The following is a 22,930-nucleotide window of genomic DNA, read 5'->3' as shown; positions in this document are numbered from 1 at the left end:
ATGAAGTTCTAACTTGGTGTAGGTAACAAAGCACAATTGCCAAGATCCAAAAACAAAGTCATCAGTAACACTTGAAACGTTCCAACTCCAGAACGCGTTATCCGTCATAAATAGTCTGGAATTAATGGTAGAGAATGGGAGCCAGAAGTAATCCCTTAACCCAAAGGGCTTGAAATGGCAACAGAGCCCGGAGGCGGGCACGGTGCAACAAGAACTAGAATACTCTCTTAATGCAGAGAGTCACTCCAAAGTTACCTCAAAAGGGCCCGAAGGCGGGCACAGTACAACAAAAGTCACAAATACTCTCTTGCTGCAGAGAGTCACACGATATGCACACGGAATGAACTCTCCCCCAATGCGTGATGACCGGAGCTCCTTTCCATAGTAATACGAGGTTCAAAAAACAATCATCAGGAGAACGAACCGCTAGAGCCAATAGACTCGAAAGCGGAAACAATCAGGAACAGGAACAAGAAGAGCAACTGAATGGCTCCCAGGACAAGGACACACAAGAACTGGTGCGAACACCCCTACCGTGAACTTCAAGGTGAATGCAGAATCAATGGCGGTGCTCCGCTGTTCCCGGCTTCGTCTTGATGCCTTGCGCGATGACGTCACATGCCTCTTCTGCCGCCCGCTTCCCCCTAGGAGCATGGGAATCGTAGTTTGCCTGCAAAATAATGTCTCAAGGCAGTGTTCGAGCCCGCACTCCGCCATGGGACACAACAGACGTTCATATGCCCGACTTTACGTCAAAATATGGCATTCATAAACACCTTCAAGTTATAAATATACCTTCACTTGCTCTAGCAAGATACGTTGGTTCGGAGCAGTTCAAAGACCTACTAGCCTGACGCAGCTCGCTATAGCAAGAGCCGAAGGAAGGCGACTCTTCAGCTGACGCACTGATTTGGAAGCTGCCTTTCTCCTGCCAAAAAACCAGCTCCAGTGTTTCCGGCTCCCCTTGCGGCGTGTTGGGAAATCGAGTCCCGAGGCAGAGATACCAGACCTCCTTCATTCTAAGCAAGGTATGGAGCTGATAAGAACCTAGAGAAACCTTTGGTAGATTCTTGTACGCTGTACGAATTACACTTTGCATTCTGCATAACGATTGTAGCAGTTCACCTCTCTTGCATGAGAAAGAAGACTGTTCAATAAACCCTTTTTTATTGAAAACTCCTGTCTCTCTATTTCTCTGCAACTCTGTTGAAACCAAGCATTCACGATTGACTGAGTGAAATACTTATCTATTGTTTCTGCGACTCTGAGAGATATGTTCTTATTCTTGGGAAACGAAGTCGTCATGTTTATGCAGTTGTCAGAAACGAATCCCTTCTTGTGTATTCGAGAAAGTTTCTAGTGACCTCTGAGTTAGCTGGCACACACACAATTAAGTTTAGTATATTCGATAGACCTCAGTCCTACGTCAAATCTATAGGATATATTATTCCAATGCGCAGAGTCTATTGGGAATATAGGAACTACACTACATGGCGCCCAACGTTTGGTAAGGCACTAATTTAACGCTAGATACTAAAGTAAATCAGTTGCGCTTTTCTCAGAGACCCCTTTTTCCCGTAAAATACTCCAATAGACATCTGGAGTGGGTAAAGGGATAATATCAGCCATAGCTGAGTAGGCCGAACAATCCTATGTATTAGTTTTTGGTTATTTCATCGTTGAAGGATACAGTGTTCCAAATTACTATGCACCTTATCTTTGTTTCCTTGAAACTTGCTCTGTAAACTTTCATTAAACAAAAATGTCCCTAAACGGGGATAACAACACCGAGGCCGGTGGAGCTGCAGCTGATCCAGCCGATGCAGCTTTTAACATAACAGGTAATAGACTGACGAGGATGGCATAAGCATTCCTCAAACTTTAAGGAAAGCCATCATTATAAAACTTATACGAAATGGCCTATCAGCAAGAGGTGGTAGAGTAGTTTTTGCATAGAGGCACATGAATATCATCAGACAGAGGTATTCAATTCATGGATAGTCGTCCCTGGAGCAAATCCAGTAACAAAAGTGTTTTACTTCTACAAAAAGAGGATGAACCACCAACGAAATACATTCCTTTCGAGGATATTGAAATTCCACTAACTTACCAAGAGCATGCACTCTGGTTTAAAGGCGCCCTAAAACATATAAATCACATTACCAGGCTCGGTCTACTAGGTAGACCAGGAGCAACATGGCTAGCTTTAGCCAACTACAGACCTGACCCTGACACTGAAGCAATGTCAGATGATGAAGTACTAAGTAATATACATAATTTAGTAGAATTACACAGTTAAAGGTCTTTATTAAAAACACTCCTCCTCCTAAAAAGAAGTGGGAGAATACTAAAGAAACTTCTAAAGAGAAGCGTTCTCAATCCAGAGGTAGGTCTCCTCAAAAGGAGCTATAACTAGCATTTCTACAATATGAACAAGAATGCCCTCTGCCTACTGAAATTCTGCCTCTAGAGCAGCATGGATGTATAACTTATACTGACGAATCAGCTCAACCCACTGCGGGGGGTAAACAAGCTTATAGTGCTGCATGCGCGATCGTTAAAGGTCGCTGGCGCGATGGTAAATTCCGACCTATGGTCACTAAAACACAATCTCTAGGAGATTGTACAGCTCAGCAAGTGCGATTCGTATTATTGTGTTCAATCTTAAAATGAATACTTGCAAAACTGGATTCAAAACGGTTACAAAGATGCAAAAGGTGGCAGCTGTGCAAACGGCTTCCGTATCTGCAATCATTCGTTCAAAAACGAAAATAGACAGCGAAATAATGCAAGCTGTCAATTTTTCAAGCAAAGACAGTGGTGAAACATTACCAAAAGGCTTTCTAATCAAATACTCCTACATAACTGATGCAAATAATGTTCCGTTTGCTTGAATTCCTGGAGTGGGGGATAGAGTAATTCCAAACATGGAACATAGATTAGGACAAATCTTAGCAGCACATGAAGGGCTCGCCTCTGCACATGCAGGTGTTTCTGCCACAGTGTCATTATTAAACAGCGATACTGGTGGCCGCGCATGAGGAAACAAACCAGAAACTATGTTTTAGAGTGTGAAATCTGCCAGAAGAGGAAAGTGTCTACAGTGAAACGTCCTGTGCAGACGCCCCTATTATTTCAGATAAACCATTAGCTTGCTATTACCTGGACCATTGCGGCCCCTTACAGAGGGATGGTAACTATAAACATATCATGGTCGCAGTGGATTCATGTTTAAGATTCATTTGGATGTGGCATCAGCGCTCGGCTGACGCTCAAACTGTTATAAAAGATTTGTGAGTCTTTATCGGCACATACACAGTCGGCACGCTACTTTCTGACCAGGGTCCCGCGTTTAGCTCTCGAGCTTACAAGGAGGCAATGGCCAAATTGGGCGTTGCATTGCGGTACTCTAGTCCATTCCATCCTGAAGTAAATTCGGTAGTGGAGAGGAAAAACTGGGACATAAAGCAATCTATAACAGCTAGGGTATTAGGCTCAGGTGATGGGTGGGTCAAACATGTAATAAGTGTCCAACATAGTCTTAACAATCTGCCAAGAAATTCTCTAGGGGGTATCACTCCATATGAAATCCTTTTTGGAACCAGAATGATAATTTCGGATCTTGATTGTCAGACTTCAGTGGTAGAACAAAAATCCTTTGATATCAAAGAACGTTTGGCTGTTTTGCAGGACTTGAAGGAAATAAAAACAAAACAAAGTAACATGTTCCTGAAGCCAACAACCACTGAAGAGAAACCGACCGTCCCAGCAAGGCCTGTCTGGATTCCTAAGCTTGGGATCTAGTCAGAGAAAAGATCCCGGACAAGAAGGAATTTGGGCCTTCTTACAGACAATCAGTACCTGCCCTAGCCATCCATGTATCAAGAACAGTATTACTGCTACCCCTTGCTGGTAAAAAGGAGAACATGTTTGTGTCCATCGACCTGGTCAAACCACAACATGTGGCCGATCATAATCAGTAGGCCAAGTGGACTCCAAAGATGTAGCAGACGCCCGAATCTGGCTACTATCCAAGAGGTTCAAACTGAGAGACTCATCACCTTTGAAGATTCTGCAGCGCTAAAAGAAGGACTATGCAATAATGCCATGGAACTTGTATCTCTTGAGACCCAAATAACAGTTCGTCAAGAAACGCCTGTCTACAATGAAATAGCATCTGACTATACAAATGTAACAAGTGAACAAGTGGTTCCAGCGATTTCAAGGAATCCTGATGCAATCCCTACAATTGACAGAACTGCCTGTGGCTATTTCATTAACTTTGATACGTTTTCTGAAGATCCCAGTGAGCCTGAAACGACACCATTAACAAGAACTTTGAAAGAACAAGCTACAGAACATTTTCATCAACTGGAAAAGACTTATCTGGTTTCACCATGGATTGAACTTAGGAATGTGTTCGGTGTGCTTTTTCTTCTACTTTGGTTTACTCTGGTAATAACTTTGGGAATGCTGATAAATGGAAGATATGTTAAAAAGGACGCAGCAAGTAAGGACATCAACTTACTCCTCAAGCCACACAAATCATCTTATCGTGATCAAAGAGACTTGTCATCAGCGAACATCACAGCCGTTCCTATACCTGGTGGTATAGCTTGGGACAGAACTGAATATGACATTTTTGGTCCGGCGGAGCTGTTGAAGATTCTACACCAGTTCAAGATTTCCTTGAATGACTTTGTTTCATCTAGTACCTTTTCTGATGATTGGGACTTTGAGACTGTTAATAATAAGATGTCAGACTTAGAAATGTCTGCAAAATTTACAATTCATTAATTCTTAGAAAGCTCATCAGATTATGAGCAAATGTATTGTTATAATCACTATGGTCATCATTTCTTGCACAAATCTGCAAATCCTAGAAATGTACTAAAATATAACCAATGGGAACATTGTCCTACGCCACCAAAGGGTAGCTCAAAAACATTTTATGGCAAATTTCTATACTTTTCAGGTTTTAATGTTTCAAATCCAGAATCATTTTACTTTAAAAATGTTAATAGGACAGGAATGAAAAGTATGTTGACAAATACCAAGCAAATTTATTCTGCGACCTTTTATGCTCAGCTGTCTTTGTTAGGTTTCGACTTTTGGAAAGACAACATTGAGACAAAAACTGTCTGAGGCACAAAAGACTGGCAGGTGCAGGGACCCTGTCACCAGGCATGGTCCCTGCGGTGAGGGGAGCGACCTCTGACCCTGTTACCAGGCAGGTTGCTCCACTCACCGCCACGCAGCCCCCTGTGTGACCTGTGATCTGCTGCCGCCTGCCTGCATCGCCTCTGAGGTCTGCTCTGCTGCTGTCTGGTTCCTTCCTTGTTTTTGTGTTCACTGTCCATCTTTTTCTTCTGTACCCCTGCGCCCCTTTTGCCCCGTGCTCTGCTGCTGTTTGGTTCATTCCTTGTTGTGTGCTCACTGTCCATCTTTTTGTTCTGTACCCCTGTGCCCGTTTTGCCCCGTGCCCCCTCTCCTTTTCCCCCGCCATCCTTGATCTCACCGTTATTTCCCGCCGCTCCGTCCCTGCGGCCCGCCCCCCTGTCCCCCATTGGCCGCCCAGCTCCTACCTCCCAGCTGCTCCTCCCTCCCTCTGACCCTTATATGGAGGCCGCGCAGCAGGCCCGTCTGTGACCGTCCACGCCTGGACCGCGCCCAACGCCAGAACCCCTGGACCCCGCAACTCCCGCAACGCCAGACTGCACTACGACTCCAGCACCCTCCACGCACTCAACACCGGATGAGACCACCCCTGCTACCCGGCCACCCCGAAGCGCACCCAAGGGCTCTTCCCCTGCCGGAACTGCAGATTCACCAGCATCCAGCCCACCAGACCACCAACCAGAGAACTCAACCACCTCCGCTGCATCCTCCTCAACACCTTCTCCGCTCGCAAGCACACCATCGAACTCTGGGACCTACTAGACTCTACCGCCCCCGACGTGGCCTTCCTGACGGAGACCTGGCTAAACACCACCTCGGCACCAGACATCGCCATAGCCATCCCACAGGGCTACAAGATCACCCACAGAGACCGCACCAACGGAGTTGGAGGGGGAATTGCCATCATCCACAAGGACACCCTCAGAGTCTCGACCAACACCGACGACACCCTCACCACTGCCGAGCACATGCACTTCCAGATCCACACCGACCCCAACACTACCCTCCGAGGAACACTCGTCTACAGACCACCCGGACCAAGACCACAGTTCAGCGACACCATCGCCGACCTCGTCAGCACCCACGCCTCCTCACGGACCTGAACTTCCACCTCGAGAACAACAACGACGCCAACTCCACCGCCCTGATCGACAACCTCTCCAACCTCGGACTCAAACAGCTCGTGACCACACCCACCCACGCCGCTGGATACACGCTGAACCCCATCTTCTCCACAAGCCCCCACGTCTCCTTCAACCACACCACCGAACCCCACTGGACCGGCCACAGATGCGTCCACTTCACCTTCAGGAAACACACCACCGCACCCAAGAGCTGCCATGCCGCTGCTGGGTCAAGGTCACCAAGGACCAACTGAGTACCACCCTCGCCCTGAGACCACCCGACGACCCCACCGACCCCGGCACCGCCGGGACCAACCTCAAACAGTGGATCAACGACTGCGCCAACACCCTCGCCCCTCTCAAGACCTCCACAACCAACCACACCAACAAGAAAGCCGCCTGGTTCACCGAAGACCTCCAGATCTCCAAGCGCACCTGTCGGAAGCTGGAGAAGAAATGGCTCCACGACTGAACACCAGACAGCCACACAGCCCACAAGAGCGCCACCCGCAGACACCACCAACTCATCAGGACCGCCAAGAGGACCGCCTTCAAAGACCGCCTAGACAACAACGCACACAACACCAAAGAGCTCTTCAGCATCGTGAAAGAACTCTTCAACCCCAGCTCCAACACCAATGACATCCCAGCATCACAAGACCTGTGCGACTCCCTGGCCACCTTCTTTCACCGCAAGATCACCAACATCCACAACAGCTTCAACTCCGAGACCTCCGCACCCACCACCGAGTCCACCACCCCCGCGACCACTACCCACAACAGCCGCCTGACCGACTGGTCCAACGTCAGCGACGAAGACACCATCAAAACCATGAACTCCATCCACTCCGGATCCCCATCCGACCCCTGCCCTCACCACGTCTTCAACAAAGCCAGCACAACCATCGCGCCCCACCTCCGGAAAACAATCAACAGTTCCTTCGAGACAGCAACCTTCCCGGAAAGCTGGAAGCACGCCAAGATCAACGCCCTTCTGAAGAAGCCCAAGACGGACCCCAAGGACCTCAAGAACTTCCGGCCCTTCTCCCTGCTCCCGTTCCCGGCAAAAGTGACAGAGAAGATTGTCAACAAACAGCTAACCCGCTACCTCGAAGACAACAACATCCTGGACCCCTCCCAATCCGGTTTTCGCAGCAACCACAGCACTGAGACCGCCCTCATCGCCGCCACCGACGACATCAGTATCCTGATGGACAAAGGAGAAACAGCCGCCCTCATCCTCCTTGACCTATCAGCTGCCTTTGACACAGTCTGCTACTGCACCCTATCAGCATGCCTCCATGACGCCGGAATCCAAGAGAAGGCCCTAGCCTGGACCACTTCCTTCCTCTCCGGCAGAACCCAGAGCGTCCGCCTACCACCCTTCAGCTCGAAAACCACCGAGATCATCTGCGGCGTCCCACAGGGATCCTCTCTCAGCCTGACGCTGTTCAATATCTACATGGCACCGCTCTCCCACATCGCACGACAACATAACCTCAACATCATCTCCTACGCCGATGACACCCATCTGATCATATCCCTCACCGAAGACCCCCACACCGCCAAAGCCAACCTCCACAGAGTAATGAAGGCCGTAACCGACTGGATGAAGGACAGCAGACTGAAGCTGAATTCAGACAAGATGGAGGTCCTCATTCTCGGACCCACCCCATCAGCCTGGGACGACTCTTGGTGGCCCACATCGCTAGGCACAGCCCCGGAACCCACAGACCACGCACGCATCCTAGGGGGTCATCCTCGACTCCACCCTCTCCATGACCAGGCAAGTCAATGCCGTCTCTGCGTCCTGCTTCAACAACCTCTGAATGCACCGCAGTATCTTCAAGTGGATCCCTCCGACACGAGAAAAACTGTCACCTAGGCCCTCATCACCAGCAGATTCGACTACGGGAACGCTCTCTACTCAGGAACAACAACCAAGCTCCTGAGATGACTACAACAAATCCAGAACGCCTCGGGACCTTTGATCCTCGACGTCCCCCGACGCAGCCACATCACACCCCACCTGAGAGGCCTGCACTGGCTCCCCGTCAACAAGAGGATCACCTTCAAACTCCTCATCCACGCACACAAAGCACTACACAACACCGGACCTACATACCTCAACAACCGACTCAGCTTCCACATCCCCACCCGAAGCCTCCGCTCAGCCAACCTCGCCCTCGCCACTGTCACTCGTATTCGAAAAACCATCTCAGGCGGCAGATTCTTCTCCTACCTCGCCGCCAAGACCTGGAACGCTCTCCCTACCAGCCTACGACAGACTCAGGACCTGCTGGCCTTCAGAAGACTTCTCGAGACCTGGCTCTTCGATCAGTAGCGCCCCCTCCCAGCGCCTTGAGACCCTCACGGGTATGTAGCGCACTTTAGAAATGCAGTGATTGATTGATTGATTGATTGATTGGAAGCCTTATTTAGAGCCTGCATCATCCCAGAGCAAATAATATTTTTAAATGACACTGTCCAACATACATCTTGTCTTGGGTTAGCCAAGATCAAAGAGATAAACAAACCGTCCATACCTACACCTACACCTGATAGTAATAACACTTCAGAGGGGGAGGTTGACTTACATACTATTTTGCTTCACAACAGAACAAATCCAGATTGGAAAAAATTGTTAATCTGGCCCACAGACACAAACACCTGTCAAGATAGAGTCCTGAATAAAACACAAGGGTTCACATTCACTAGGCCAGATCCAAGATATGTTCAGAGACAGCATCCAGGAATAGTAACAACATACAGTGTAGGGAAACTGGACCTTGAATTGTTACACAAATCTACACTAAAAGAAGTAAAACAAAACTTATCTTTACTTAAAGATGGCGCTGATCTGAGGGACTTCTTATAAGGACCTACTAAACCGCGTCATAAACGTTTCATATATGCTGGTATCTGTGCTCTGTTTAATGAAGCATGGAAGATTACGCAAGAAGAGACTGCAGAATGAATACGAGAAATTGATTGTATCAATTTAGAGAAATCTCTCTCTTTAGTTGACAATGGGTTAACGACTCTGTTGTCCAGGATATATTCTTTGGACAGCATAGTATCCTCTGCCATAGACATAATGAAACAGGACTTGGTCATGTTGCAGCATGGTCAGTCGCAATTACGTTCTATCATGCTATTAGGCTGGACGTTGCAAAACCTTCGTTCAGGCTATGTGCCTTGGCGTTCAATCAAAACCACGTCACTGTTTTCAGAATTCAATCTTACTGATAAACAGATCAAATTGGCACAGAGGGGAGCAGACTCTACAGTGCTGAGCATTAAAAAACTGGAAAGATTGCCATTTACAGTCGCTGAAAAGCCAGCCATTGAATGGATAATACACAGAACAATCACTCTGCCTGTTTTCCATTTTTAGTATTGCTTAAAACATATACCAGCAGTCACATATGAAAGGTTGGGTAGAGAATACATCAAGACATCCTGGGAATTACCATACACACACAAATGTTGGAGTGGGGGTAGAGAAGTTTTTCTTAGTGATAATAGTTGTGAAAACGCACCAAGTGGTTCGCTCCTTTGTCAGGGTATTAATTTACACGGGCCTGCGATGGTTCCTCTAACAACTTATCCTGCCACCTGCAAGGTTCACCAGCTGCAGTAATTGATCCAATTTTAGGCAACTTTCTAATGGAAGTTACATTATGTTGAATGATCACAGTTGCTGTATCATGTTGTCAGGTTTAGCCTATCTTGTGTCAGCCAGGGTCACTTGCTGTATGCAAGTTGTTTCCAAAAACCAAGACAGACCGGGAGTCGCTGTTATGGCCTTCACTGAACAACTCTTCTATACGAATTGATACCTTAAGCAGAATGAAAACCATTCTTTTACAGAAAACTGTGCCATTGACCTCGGCCAAAGAGACATATAATCTGCAAGTCGCAAGGACTTCTGTGGAGATACACACCCTATGAACGACAAATTGCCCTGTACATTTCTCAGAAATGTTAGGTCTTATCTTAAACATGTCTGATACGAGTGGTATTGTACATGTATTTAAGACGATTTTTCCGGGACTGTTAGCACCTTTTGAAGCAGTCCTAGGAATATTTCCAAACTTCGTGCACTCTGTGTTTGGCGGATTGCCTCTCATTTTGCTCCTACTACATCGATATGGCAAGCCAATCCACAGCAGACACCCAGATCACCGTGAAAAATACTCTACTGGCGATGAAGTGTTGTGAGGGCATAGTGCAAATTTTGGAATTAACTATCATTCAGACCAATTCTTACCTGTTCTACGATGCCTGCTATGCGGAGAAGAATGCGCGTTAGACTTCTGTCTCACACTCCCATCAGTCATCGCCGCTATTTAGATAACACTAGCCGATGAGAAATACTTATGATTTCTTATGCTTTTCACCACGAGACGCCACATAGCCGACTCAAGATCACACGTTTGGTAACCTTTGCTCTCGTTAACACTGTTATCTTATATCAGCACTTTGAAACATACACACGTCTTGAGCCACACTTGTATACGCGGGTTCACCTATTCACGTATGCACTATTAATTGCATGGACTCTGTTACCGATATACTTTGGATCACTTTCATCTTATTGTTGTTTTCTTTGTATTCCTTGCGGTTTAACCTTTTTATATCTGCTATCCCTCTTAATCACTCATTTTAAACACAACTTTTTTAACCCTCTTTATCACTTAATTCCATACACGACTATTAATTCTACTCTATATCCTTTGATACTCTTGTACATTTTGGTTTGGGTTTTCACACACTTATTCATCCTATGATGATTCGCCTGGTATGGCTCCTCATTATTGTTTACATTTCTTTCAGAATGTATCCCCTGATGAAGGTCTGTCATGGACCGAAATGCATTGGGAGCTGAGGGGCATTGTGGGACTGGGAGGCTGCGCACTAGTTTGGCGGCCATCTTGGGAGAGGCAGGCTTGCTAGTCGGTGGACTAGGCTTACTGCATCTCGGGCGGGCACTATAAATCTAGTATCCCTACTGGGCTCTGGTCAGATCCGCTTTCACAGTGCTACTCCTGAGGCGGAAGCCAGGAGGAGCAAGCTGCAGGAACCGAGTTTTTAATATTTGACATTGCACTACCATCTTCGTCTCCCTGTTTTTAAATTGCACTGTTTCTCTGCCCTTCTTTTGTTTTTTAACCCTGCACTGCTTTCTGCTTTTCTCTTTATCTCTCCTGAGGCGGAAGACGGGAGATCCTCTTCTATGCTGATTTTCAAAATTGTAACTGGTGTCTTGTAAATCCTTTACTTGTGACATTTGATCGCCTACCTGACACTTTGATTGTCGCGCCGCTCTTTCTTGTCACCCTTTGCCGCACTTTGCTGCATTGCCCCCTCTCAGCTGATTAGGAGCTGAGGGGCATTGTGGGACTGGGAGGCTGCGCACTAGTTTGGCGGCCATCTTGAGAGAGGCAGGCTTGCTAGTCGGCGGTCTAGGCTTGCTGCATCTCGGGCGTGCACTATAAATCTAGATGGGGCTGGCTCCGCGCAGCGGACGCGAGCAGCAGAGGCGCCTACCCCGCACCGAAGGAGCGCCTAAGGAAAGCCCGTCTGCGCCCATCAGCGTCCCGGAGGCGGCCGGTGGCGGAAGGGTGGGCGGCTCCTTGCCTCAGTCTCCAGGGAAAATTTTCAGGTACTCTTCTGCTCATCTCCTGAGTTTAAAAGGACACTGCAATGGCGGTTGTTCAGTCCTGGACCACTGCTTTAAGGGCAATTTTTGCTGTCCCTGTTGTGGGTGGACTTTGAATAAGGGCCTATTTAGGAGGGCCCCTCCGGAGAGGGCCCCCCCGGAGTGGGGCATCCACTGTGTTTCGACACCGGGTTCGGGATCTTCTGAGAGCAACATCACCTGTGCTCTTCTGAACCCGCGGTCTATGAGTAAACACGAGTTGGATTTGTTTAATCTATTATCAGAGTGCAAACCCACGTGCCTTTTCCTGACGGAGACTTGGCTCAGCGAGTCGTCCGGTCCGGATATTGCCAATGCTCTTCCCCCAAATTATTTCATGCTTAGGAAAGATCGGAGAACTGGCAAGGGTGGTGGAGTGGCACTGGTGATAGACAGACGCTTCGAGTGTTCCATTGTTCCAACGGAAGATATTCACGGGGCAGAGGCGCTGGGCTTTTGTCTGACACTCTCACCGGCCCAATCTTGAGCTGGATTGCTGGTCTACAGACCCCCGGGCCCGACCGGGGGTTATTTCATGAGGAGCTAGATTCTGTGATTTTATCGATGAGTGTGAAGTTTAAACACTACCTACTTTTAGGCGATTTTAACATCCATGTGGATTTGGCAGATGCGGCAGATACCATCAAGCTTCTAGATACCACTAAACCTCTGGGCTTGATGCCGTATCTGCCATCCCCTACCCACAACAAAGGGCACACGATGGACCAGATTTTTATGAAGCCCATTGTAGTCGCCATACCCAAACCAGTGCTAAGGTCTGACCATATCATATGTTGGTGAATTTTGACATTCTGCATAAGTCTAGCTCCACCATTAGAGGGCCTGGCCACCAATCCCAGATACCTCGTGCTTTTCATCGGGTGTCAGCGGATATGGTCGCACAGTACATGACGGTATACCCTTGTTCACTTACGGGCAACTTGGAGGAGGATCTGGAGCTTTTTCAACTGTGGCTCACGCAGTGTCTAAGGGAGTTAGTACCCCCTCAGTTGGGGTCTAAGAACTCCTCTCGTGCCTCGGCACCCTCGTTTACGCCAGCGCTCAATACCAGCCGCAGGATTTGTACGAAGGCCGAAAGAGCGTGGCGTGTGAACTACACTGATTCAAACAGAGAACTGCTTGTAAACGATGCACTATGCACACGTCCCCGTAGGGTATTTGATCAACCACACTTATCGGTAATTTTAACAATTACAACAATATTTTCAAACAAAAATTGAATCAAACATTTTTGAAAGTACCAAACAATAACATGCAACCAGTCGGATGCTAAACATTTTTTGTTTAATCAACGTTTTTCTTGTCTTGAGATTGATGCTTCAATCTTGGTACATTACTCCATGTACATACATCTTGTCAGTAGCTCCCAATGCATTTCGGTATGACAATACCTTCGTCAGGGGATGCTCTAAACAGATACAACAATAATAATCAGAGCCGTCAATGTGGGAACCCCACTTTCCACCATATAACAATTTTCATTATTTACAAGTTTGTCATAACGAGTGCCTACTGAGCATGACCTCCACCACTGTACTATGAAACTGAAAATCACCACGTGTGACACTGCACACATAATAGTAACCAAAAGCCATACCTGTCTGTATGTGTGAACTACACTGAACCACTGAAGGAGGCCTATAGGCGTTGCATTAAGGCCTATCATAGGGAAATCTATGTGGAAAAGAAATCCTACTTTGCTAAGTGGATTGATGAGGCCTCTAATACTAGCAAGAAAATCTTCTTGATTGTGAAGGAATTTACATCGCCGGCCTCTATTACACCTAAGAGCTCTTTTTCTGAACCGTGGGTCATTCAAATGGCGAGCTTCTTTGCTAATAAAATCAAAAGCATCCAGGTAACTTTTCCACCTGCAGCACCAGTGGTAACCCCCAATCCAAGACTCCTTTCTCGGACAACCTACACTGTCCAATTTTATCCCATTGGGCTTAAAGCCTCGTTGGAATCCTTATCAAAAATGAAATCGGGTTCCCCACTTTACCGCTGTCCCACTTACCGCCTGATTCATCAAGCTTTTTTGCGCTCGCAAAGGGCCAGATTCTGAGAATCTGGCCCTTTGCGAGAGCGATTTTTGCATTTGGGATTCAGCATCCCAAATGTAAAAATCGCTAATTGCGATCTCGCAATTTTGCGAGGAATTACATTTAAGGAATCTCTATTTGAGATTCCTTAAATGCAATTCATCATCCTATTTTTTTTTGCGAATTCGCAGTTTCTAGGCGCAATTTACCGCAAGGTCAGACCTCGTGGTAAATTGCGAAAACTCAGAAAAATGCATTTAATTGCATTTTTCTGAGTTGCATGTTACACACACACATGTCCTTTGGACATGTGTGTGTGCAACACCTGTGTAAAATTTCATTTGAGGGGTGCTACAGGGTGTCCTGTGGACACCCCTGGCACCCTTCAAATCGCTATCTTATTTGCGATTAGCAAATTGCTAATCGCAAATAAGGAATACTCCCCATTCATTCCTATGGGCCTTTTGGCCCATAGGAATGAATGGGGAGTTATTCCTTATTTGCGATTAGCAATTAGCTAATCGCAAATAAAGAATTGTAAGGAATCGCATTTTTTTTGCATATTCCTACATGAATCCCGTTTTGCGAGTCCTTAATAGCGATTCGCTATGAATCGCTATTAGGGCCTCGCAAAACGGGAGCATGATGAATCAGGCGGTTAGTTTTTAGCCAAAATTGCACATACTTACAACCCCATCATTCTCTTTTGAGATAGGGGTAGTGCCGCCGGCCTGGAAACAGGCTTTGGTTCTTCCTCTCTTAAAAAAGCCCTCCCTAGACCCGAGCATTCATGCCAATTATCGGCCTATATCTCTGCTCCCGGTCCTGGCTAAGAATGCGGAAAAGCACGTGCAGTCCATTCTTCCTGACTTTGTGGAAGCGCATTGGGTTCTCCATCACACCCAGTCCGGTTTTTGGGCGAATATGAGCACCGAAACGGCACTGCTAGAGGTGTCGGAGCCCATCAAAGAGGTCCAGGTCAACGGACGTAAAGCATTGCTGGTGTTGGATTTATCGGCGGCGTTTGACACCGTTCCCCATGACCGCCTCCTTGCAAGACTCTTGGAGATCAGTGTAGGGGGAACGGTGTTCAGATGGTTCAAGTCCTTTCTCTCTGACTGCCAACAGACGATCTGGGCACCCCATACTCAGCTGTGGTGCCGCCTTTGGAGGTGGGTGTTCCGCAGGGGTCTATCCTGAGCTCCACTCTCTTTAATATCTATATGTCCCCTCTGGCGGCACTGGATGAGTCTTACGGAGCCCAGATTGTCTCATACACCGACGACACTCAGCTTCTTTTTACCTGTGGAAAGCACACAGACTTCGATGGAGAGCGTATTAAGAACTGTCTGGGCGCTGTCTTTGCATGGTTCCAACTAAACCAGCTGAAATGCAACTCAGACAAATCGGAGGTTCTTTTCTTTGGTTGCCCTCCGGACCCCTGCTGGAAGTCCTGGTGGCCAGCGGATATGTTTCCACCTTCCGCTGATACCATGGTGGCTAAGAATCTGGGAGTGAAGATTGATAACTGCCTCACTTTGAAACCACAGATTCTGGGCCTGGTTGGACAATGTTTTGGTATGCTAAAAATGTTAGGAAAATTCCTCCCATTCCTATCCATCGCTCATAGGAAGATCACGGTTCAAGCCCTGATAGTCTCAAAGCTGGACTATGCTAATGTGCTTTATCTGGGCCTTCCTGAGTACCTCCTGTCGCGCTTGCAGGTGGTGCAGAATTCTGCGGCGCGAGCAATTTTTGGCCTCAGCCGGAGATCTCACGCCACAGGACTTCTGAAATCTCTCCACTGGCTGCCGATACGGAAAAGCATCGCGTTTAAGGCGCTTACAATCGCGTTTAAGGCCCTTCACGGCACCGGCGCCCGTTATCTTAGAAATAGGATTGGCTTCCACTATCCGACCAGAGCCTTACGCTCAGCATCATTGTCACTGGCCACGATCCCGGCAATTAGGCGTGCCCGGATCGGGGGTTGCTCCTTTAAACATCTTGCGCCCGAGCCTGGAATGCACTGCCATTGTCTTTGAGGGAGATGGAGAATCTGCTGTCATTTAGAAAAGAGCTCAAGACGTGGCTGTTCTGCCAATAATTGTCAGATACTCCCTTTCCGTGCCTTGCTCGGTCTGATAGCGCCGGGACACTCTGCTTGAGTAGCTGAGCGCTCTACAAAACACCAGTTAACATAACATAACATTGGGAATGATGATTGTTTCTCAAGCTGCTTTGTGATGGATACCTTCAAAATCAAGAAATTCATGCGTACGTGATTTATTTCAATGTCTCAACCCCATAGAGGGCTTCATGCAGTGCCCAGGGGGACATCCACTACTCAGGGGGCGCAGCGTTTGCCTAGTCCCTATTATCTAACCAAGCCATTCAGCTTTAGTGCTCTCCAGAATTCTCTGCTAAGATAACTCAAGGCTTTTGGTTGTCATAGCATGGGGACATAAGTTCTCTAGATTCCACTTTGTGGGTAAATGTTTGTCCTTTGTCATGTTAGATAATATCAATTCTTTGGACTTCCATAGACCAGTACAGATTTCTCTAATATTCTTGTTTTGCCGTTTTCCTTTAGACAAGCTTCAGATACCAATAATTATGGTGAATTTTCTCCCACATTAGTTTACAGCTGCATTTTGAGGTCTGGCATAGAGACATCTTGAGCTGCATTGTCAATCTCATACAAAGTCAATAAATAAGGCATCGTACTGCAGCAACCTTACATACAGAAAGTGGCTATCGGGGACCACATTGAACAATCCAGGGTACATTTTTGTCTTTCACAACGTTTACACATTTATTGAGCACTCTCTAGAACACAGATTCCCTGAAACCACAAACACATTCTGTCATATAAATCTCCATACTATGGAAACCATTGCAGACTTATTTAATGCATGCTCCTTTAACTACTCCACAAGGCAAATGGGGGAGAGAAGTGGACAGGTTGTACCATGATAAAGAGTGAGAAAAAGCATTGGCCTACCACTCTGTAGTCTTAATGAACGCCAAGTTCATATAATTCTCATTCTTGCATCGGACCTGCCTCTCTCCCGCCAAAATGAATGGGTTTTTCCCAGAAGTTGACGCCTATTGTCCCTGCTGCTGTTCTATTGAAGTGAATATGATGCATATGTTGTGGTCTTGCCTGTCTCTATCCCTGGACTGGTCTACACTAACGTTGCAGCTAGAGCAGGTCCCAACACTCTCTAAACACTTGGGAGACATTCACACTGGGGACATTTGACATACCAAAGAATTCAAACACACAGGAAGATTCCCTGATCTGGTCTATTGTACTCCTGATTGAATGTTTGAACTATTTCTAGGGAAGACACTCTCCAGCCTTAGCCACAACATAAATCATAGGCAATGCAAGCACATGTCTAACACGTACCATGCAGACACATTACTCCACCTGTAGATGTACACAGCACCTTCTTTAGATAGACTGCGACCACAACTATTCATCACCCTGCTCTGGTGGTGGCTACCCCTAGGTATCATCTGCTGCCCAGACTTGGGATATGAAATGCTGTACCACATGCCTTTTGGTGACCTTCTGTAACGCTGTATAAGCTGTGATCTTCTGTAAGTGTTGTTGCTACATAACATTGTTTAATCGCTCTATTCCGCCTACTTTACGCTTTACAGTTAATGTTTTTTCCATGCCTGTGTGGCATTGTTAAACTTATAGAATAAGCATTGTGTATCTCACGTACACTGCCTACTATGTAACTCTCTTGGAGATATGTAGTAGAAACAAATCCTAAATTGTTATGCATAGTTTTGAGTGCTTCGAAACTGACTATGGTTTGCACTGCTTTGGTCTCTGTTCATTTAGGAAAAAACAATAAAAAAAATACATACAGAAAGTGGCTTCAGGACAGCAGTTTTTTTCCATTGGTCACTTGGCTTAGCTCACATGATAGCATATATACAGTGGGAAGTAGGCCAGCCATTTTAAGTCATTGCCTATGTAGGCAGTGTCTAATTTTGGATCAGTCTTTCAGGACCGCCATTTGTTAAATACAATGCCAGTCATGCTGGGTGACGACATTTTTTCCCAGTTTACCTGTGCTTCTCAGAGACAAAGCAGTGTCTCTTTAGGATACCTCTTTGCCCTCATTTAACACAATAAACCAAGTCACTGCTTTCACCACTTCCCCTTGCTCATAGTAGGTAGCCTGCTACAGCATAACTGCATCTCAGGGGCGATCACTCATGATTGCTTTCACCCTCTCTTTGTTCTAATAAACAATCACATTCCCCTTTCACTACTCTTATTTGTTTTCGTTTAATGTTGTTTTGATTCTCAGCCCTGTTAAACGTGTTATCCCTTTTGTTCTCTTTAATCTCTGATGAAGGACACTTTCTTCACTGCAAGATGGCTACTGCATTCAGGGCTTTGTGGTTGTACAAGTGTTGCCTTAATGCATCTTTTCTATTTCTATTGTATTGCCTGCCTTATGTCTGTGGTGTGAGTAAAGCACAATGAGTTAAGAAAAGCACTGAGCTGCAACCGTGATGAAGAGCGAGTAAGTATGTATCAAAGTGTGAGAGGGTGAAGGTATTGCCTGTGTGTGTGTGTGTGTGTGTGTGTCACACATTCAAGCACGTCTTTGTGAAAGTTTAAAGGTAGGAGATTCCTAGGAGATACACTGTTCCCTAAAAAGGTCACACATGTGGGCGTTGCCAAATGTTTACATTTACTTTGATTTTAGTTAGAAAAACAGAAAAGTTATAAGGTGTTCATAGGATGTATGGAATTTTGACTGATATTTGATGAACATATGTTGCGTTGTTTTGGTAGTGACTGATGTCCTCCCCCATAGATCAGTTGGTAAATGACTTTGCATTGGTGTGTGATATATGAATAATAGCCTCTTCATACCACTCTTTTGATATCCACAAATTGCCATCTTCACCAATATGTTCGTCTTTGTTTGTGTACTTTGAGTTTAAAGGTTGAATAATTGAATATGATTCCAAGCACACAGAGAGGCATGTCTTAAGTAACTATCACCTTTTAAACACCAAGCGACTTGTTCTTTCTGACGTGTGTTCTTAAGTTCTAGTTTAGAGTCATGCATGTGCCAGCCTCTTTGTGATGTGCCCTATTAAAACCTTTTTTCTGACATGCCCTATTAAGCCCATCGCATTTGTTTTTGTTTTTTAGGTCGGCTTCTACTCAGTTAAAGATCTTCACATGCGAATCATGCAATAAGGTTTTCAAGTTTAAACACTCCCTCGAGGCACATTTGAGAATTCATACAAATGAGAAGCCCTTCAAGTGTCCACATTGCACCTATGCCAGTGCCATCAAAGCCAACCTCAATGTTCACATGCGGAAACACACAGGGGAAAAGTTTGGCTGCGACTATTGCTCCTTCACATGTCTGAGTAAAGGCCACCTCAAGGTGCACGTGGAGCGGGTCCACAAGAAAATTAAACAACACTGTCGCTTCTGTAATAAGAAGTATTCAGATGTGAAAAACCTGATCAGGCATATCAAAGAATCACATGACTTGCAGGACCAAAAAGTGAAGGATGCCTATGATGCACTCTGCTTGATGACAAGGGAAGGCAAAAGGCAACTCTTGTATGACTGCAATATCTGCGAGCGCAAGTTCAAAAATGAGCTGGACCGTGACCGTCACATGCTGGTTCACGGGGATGTAAGACCCTTTGCATGCGAACTCTGCGGCTATGGAGCTACAAAATTCCAAGCTCTTGATTTGCATGTTCGAAAACACCCGTTTGTATATGTTTGCTCTGTGTGCTTGAAGAAGTTTGTCAGTTCAGTAAGACTGAGGACTCACATAAGAGAAAGCCATAGTACTTTTGAAGAATCAACTGTGTTCACCAACTCTATAAACCACAGTTTCTGCCTTCTGGAACCTGGTGGAGATGTCCAGCAGGAAGCACTTAAAGAGGTGGGGTCACAGACGACAGCTGAGTTGGCTATATTGAATTCTAATGTCCCTCTCGTTTTAGAAGAATTGCCGCCAGAAGAAGACCTCGTCAGCGGAATGCATAATTATCACAACAGTCTTTCAGAAATAGAAGTCATTTGTTCAGTAAAGTCTCCAACTACTGAGACAGAAAATGAAGGTGCAATAAAACTACTACCCACAGAGTCTGATAAACTAAACAATTCCTCACAAGTGTCTTCAATAAATCTGGTCGCCTCTATTTCCGATGATCCCGAGGACCAAAAATACTCAGCTGAACAAAAATTCTCTTCTAATGTTTCACTCACTGTCAAATTTCAAGGAATATTTCAGCCGTCTGTAGCTCAAACCATGGATGGTATACAAGACTTAAAACTCAGTGATGACCTTTCCATCATTGGGCTGTTTAAAGGAACCTCTCCTCTGAAAGAAGAAGAAGCAAATGCAGCGCCACTCCAAAAGTCTATAGAACACGGGGACACTGCTAGCACAGTTGATGATACTGTCTCTCCCAGTGCACAACTGCCATCTCATAACATTACTAGGGAAAATCAGCATGAAAGTGCCGCATTTATGCAAATTGTGGATGGTTTGCTTAAGAGGGAAATGAATATGGACCTGTTTGAGAGGCTCAGGAAAGTTTATGGGGACCATGAGTGTGCATATTGTGGTAAGGTTTGACACATTATCATTTATGGTTTATCGATGTTTATAAAAGTGATATTATCATCCACTTACTTCTGACCAATACTCTTGAGTGGTTTTCAGAAATGCAATTTAGTCGACTCCCGTATGAGATCTCCACCTTCCTCCATTCTACTTTCATATATTGGAGGTAGCCTTTTTCAGAACTAATCCTCAAAGTTCAAAGAGCCAAAGTATTTGGTGATTAAGGGCTAGATGTAGGTAAATAGGTTTTACCGATTCTAAAATACCGAATTTTACTGATTCGGTATTTTAGAATCGTTAAATCCTATGTAGGTAATTAATCGGTAAAAAATACTGAATCGGTAAGATTCGGTATTTACCGATTCGGTATTTGCCATTGATTCCTATGGGCCTGGAGGCCCATAGGAATGAATGTCAATTACCGAATCGGTAATTACCGATTCGGTAAAATTGGGAAAAAGTCAAGGGTGGCAGGGTGTCACTTTGACACCCTGTTGCACCTCTGATTAGTGCTGGTATGCACATGTGGCATACATACATGCCCTAAGGGCATGTATGTCTGTCACATGGCACAGGTGTAAATGCACATTTGTGCATTTACATAGGAATTCGTTATTTACCACCAACTAATAGTTGGTGGTAAATAACGAATTCTTAAAGCCCAGAAGCACTGTTTACAGTGCTTCCTACATCTCATTTACCGATTCGGCAAATACCGAATCGGTAAATGATGATTCGGTAAATACCGAATCAGTAAATACCGATTCGTTATTTACCGAATCTGTAAAATAGCCTCCTACATAGGAAAAGGCTTTTACCAGTCGGTAACGGCCGATTTCGGCCGTTACCGACCGGTAAAAGCCTACCTACATCTGGCCCTAAGTTAGTTGTATTTTACAAATTAGACGCTTCTAGCTTACTGCTGTGTTTGTTTAAACAAGGATGTGTAGCTAGGAAATTAATTGCTACACAGCTTAATAGGGTTGCTATATATAAAGCAACTGAAAATAGAACGTTTATCGTGTAAACTATGTTTTATTGAGCAGTACAGCAGTGACTATAATGACACGGGCTCCAAGAAATCCATTGACAAAAAGTCACACATAATGGTTCAAGCTCAAAGAACCAACACTCAAATATATAATATCAATTTTAACAGTGTATGAAAGGAGGAGCCCACTATTGTCCACATCCCAATGAGATCATTAAAGAACAAGCATTTACAATGCAATGGTTTTGCCTTTGTTAACGTTAGAGCGATTGGCATTGCTCTTGACATTATTTTTATTTATGGTTTTTTTAACATAAATAAATGGCATTGAATTGACCCCTTGTAACCGAATATGAAACTGGGTTAGTGGCAGAACAGTCACCTGAGAGGGGCTGCAGCAGGGGAGGGGAGAGGGGTTGAGGGGAGATGGGTGGGTGGGGTGAACATGCAAAAACTAGAGGTGGGCTAGAAGGTTCGACCCAGATGCCCTGTTCTGGTTCGGCTCGAGGTCCTCTGGCAGTCTCGAGCCAAAAGCAAGCAGAGCCGAGAAGCAGGTGCTACTGCTGGGTGGAGAAACTAAGAAGAGAGGGCGAAAGGCAGAGCAAAGGAGCCTCAGCGAAGCATTCTAGAGCCAAAGAGAGAGAGAGAGAGTGCGGAAGAGAAAGAGACAAAAAGAGAGACAGAGGAGGAGGGAGAAAACGAGGGGGCGAAAAGAGAGAGTAGCAGACTAAGGAGAGAGAAACTGACAGATAGCGAAGGATGGAAAGAGCAAGGAAGAGAAAGAGACAAAAAGAGAGACAGAGGAGGAGGGAGATAACGAGGGGGGCGAAAAGAGAGAGTAGCAGACTAAGGAGAGAGAAACTGACAGAGAGCGAAGGATGGAAAGAGCAAGGAAGAGAAAGAGACAAAAAGAGAGACAGAGAAGAGGGAGATAACGAGGGGGCGGAGAGAGAAAGTGACATAGAGAGCGAAGGATGGAAAGAGCAAGGAAGAGAAAGAGACAAAAGGAGAGACCGAGGAGGTAGAAAACGAAGGAGGGGTGAAAAGAGAGAGAAACGGACCGAGGAGGGAGAAACTGACATAGAGAGCGAAGGATGGAAAGAGCAAGGAAGAGAAAGCCGAGGCAGAGAGCGAGATGGAGCGAGGGTGATGGCTTAGCTCGTTTTGGCTGCTAGAGCCAGGCCCCTTACCCAAGTCTTCTCTGGCCTGCCCACTGTTACCGACGACTCGTA

The 22,930-nt window shown here is 45.9% G+C and overlaps 1 protein-coding gene across 1 annotated transcript in view; it reads left to right on the top strand.

Annotated features, from left to right (window-relative positions):
- The window catches only part of ZFAT (zinc finger and AT-hook domain containing), a 933,238-nt gene that overhangs the window by 416,918 nt on the left and 493,390 nt on the right, over nt 1-22,930 (top strand). The window contains exon 6 of the mRNA XM_086966254.1: nt 19,264-20,708. Within this exon, the coding sequence (XP_086822380.1) occupies nt 19,264-20,708 (1,445 nt within the window). The remainder of the gene's footprint in view (nt 1-19,263; nt 20,709-22,930) is intronic.

This window comes from Lissotriton vulgaris, chromosome 4_1 (genome assembly GCF_964263255.1).
Source record: "Lissotriton vulgaris chromosome 4_1, aLisVul1.2, whole genome shotgun sequence".
Lineage (NCBI taxonomy): Eukaryota > Metazoa > Chordata > Amphibia > Caudata > Salamandridae > Lissotriton > Lissotriton vulgaris.
The sequence above is the reverse complement of the archived record's forward strand: the minus strand, read 5'-3'. Positions and strand labels throughout refer to the sequence as shown.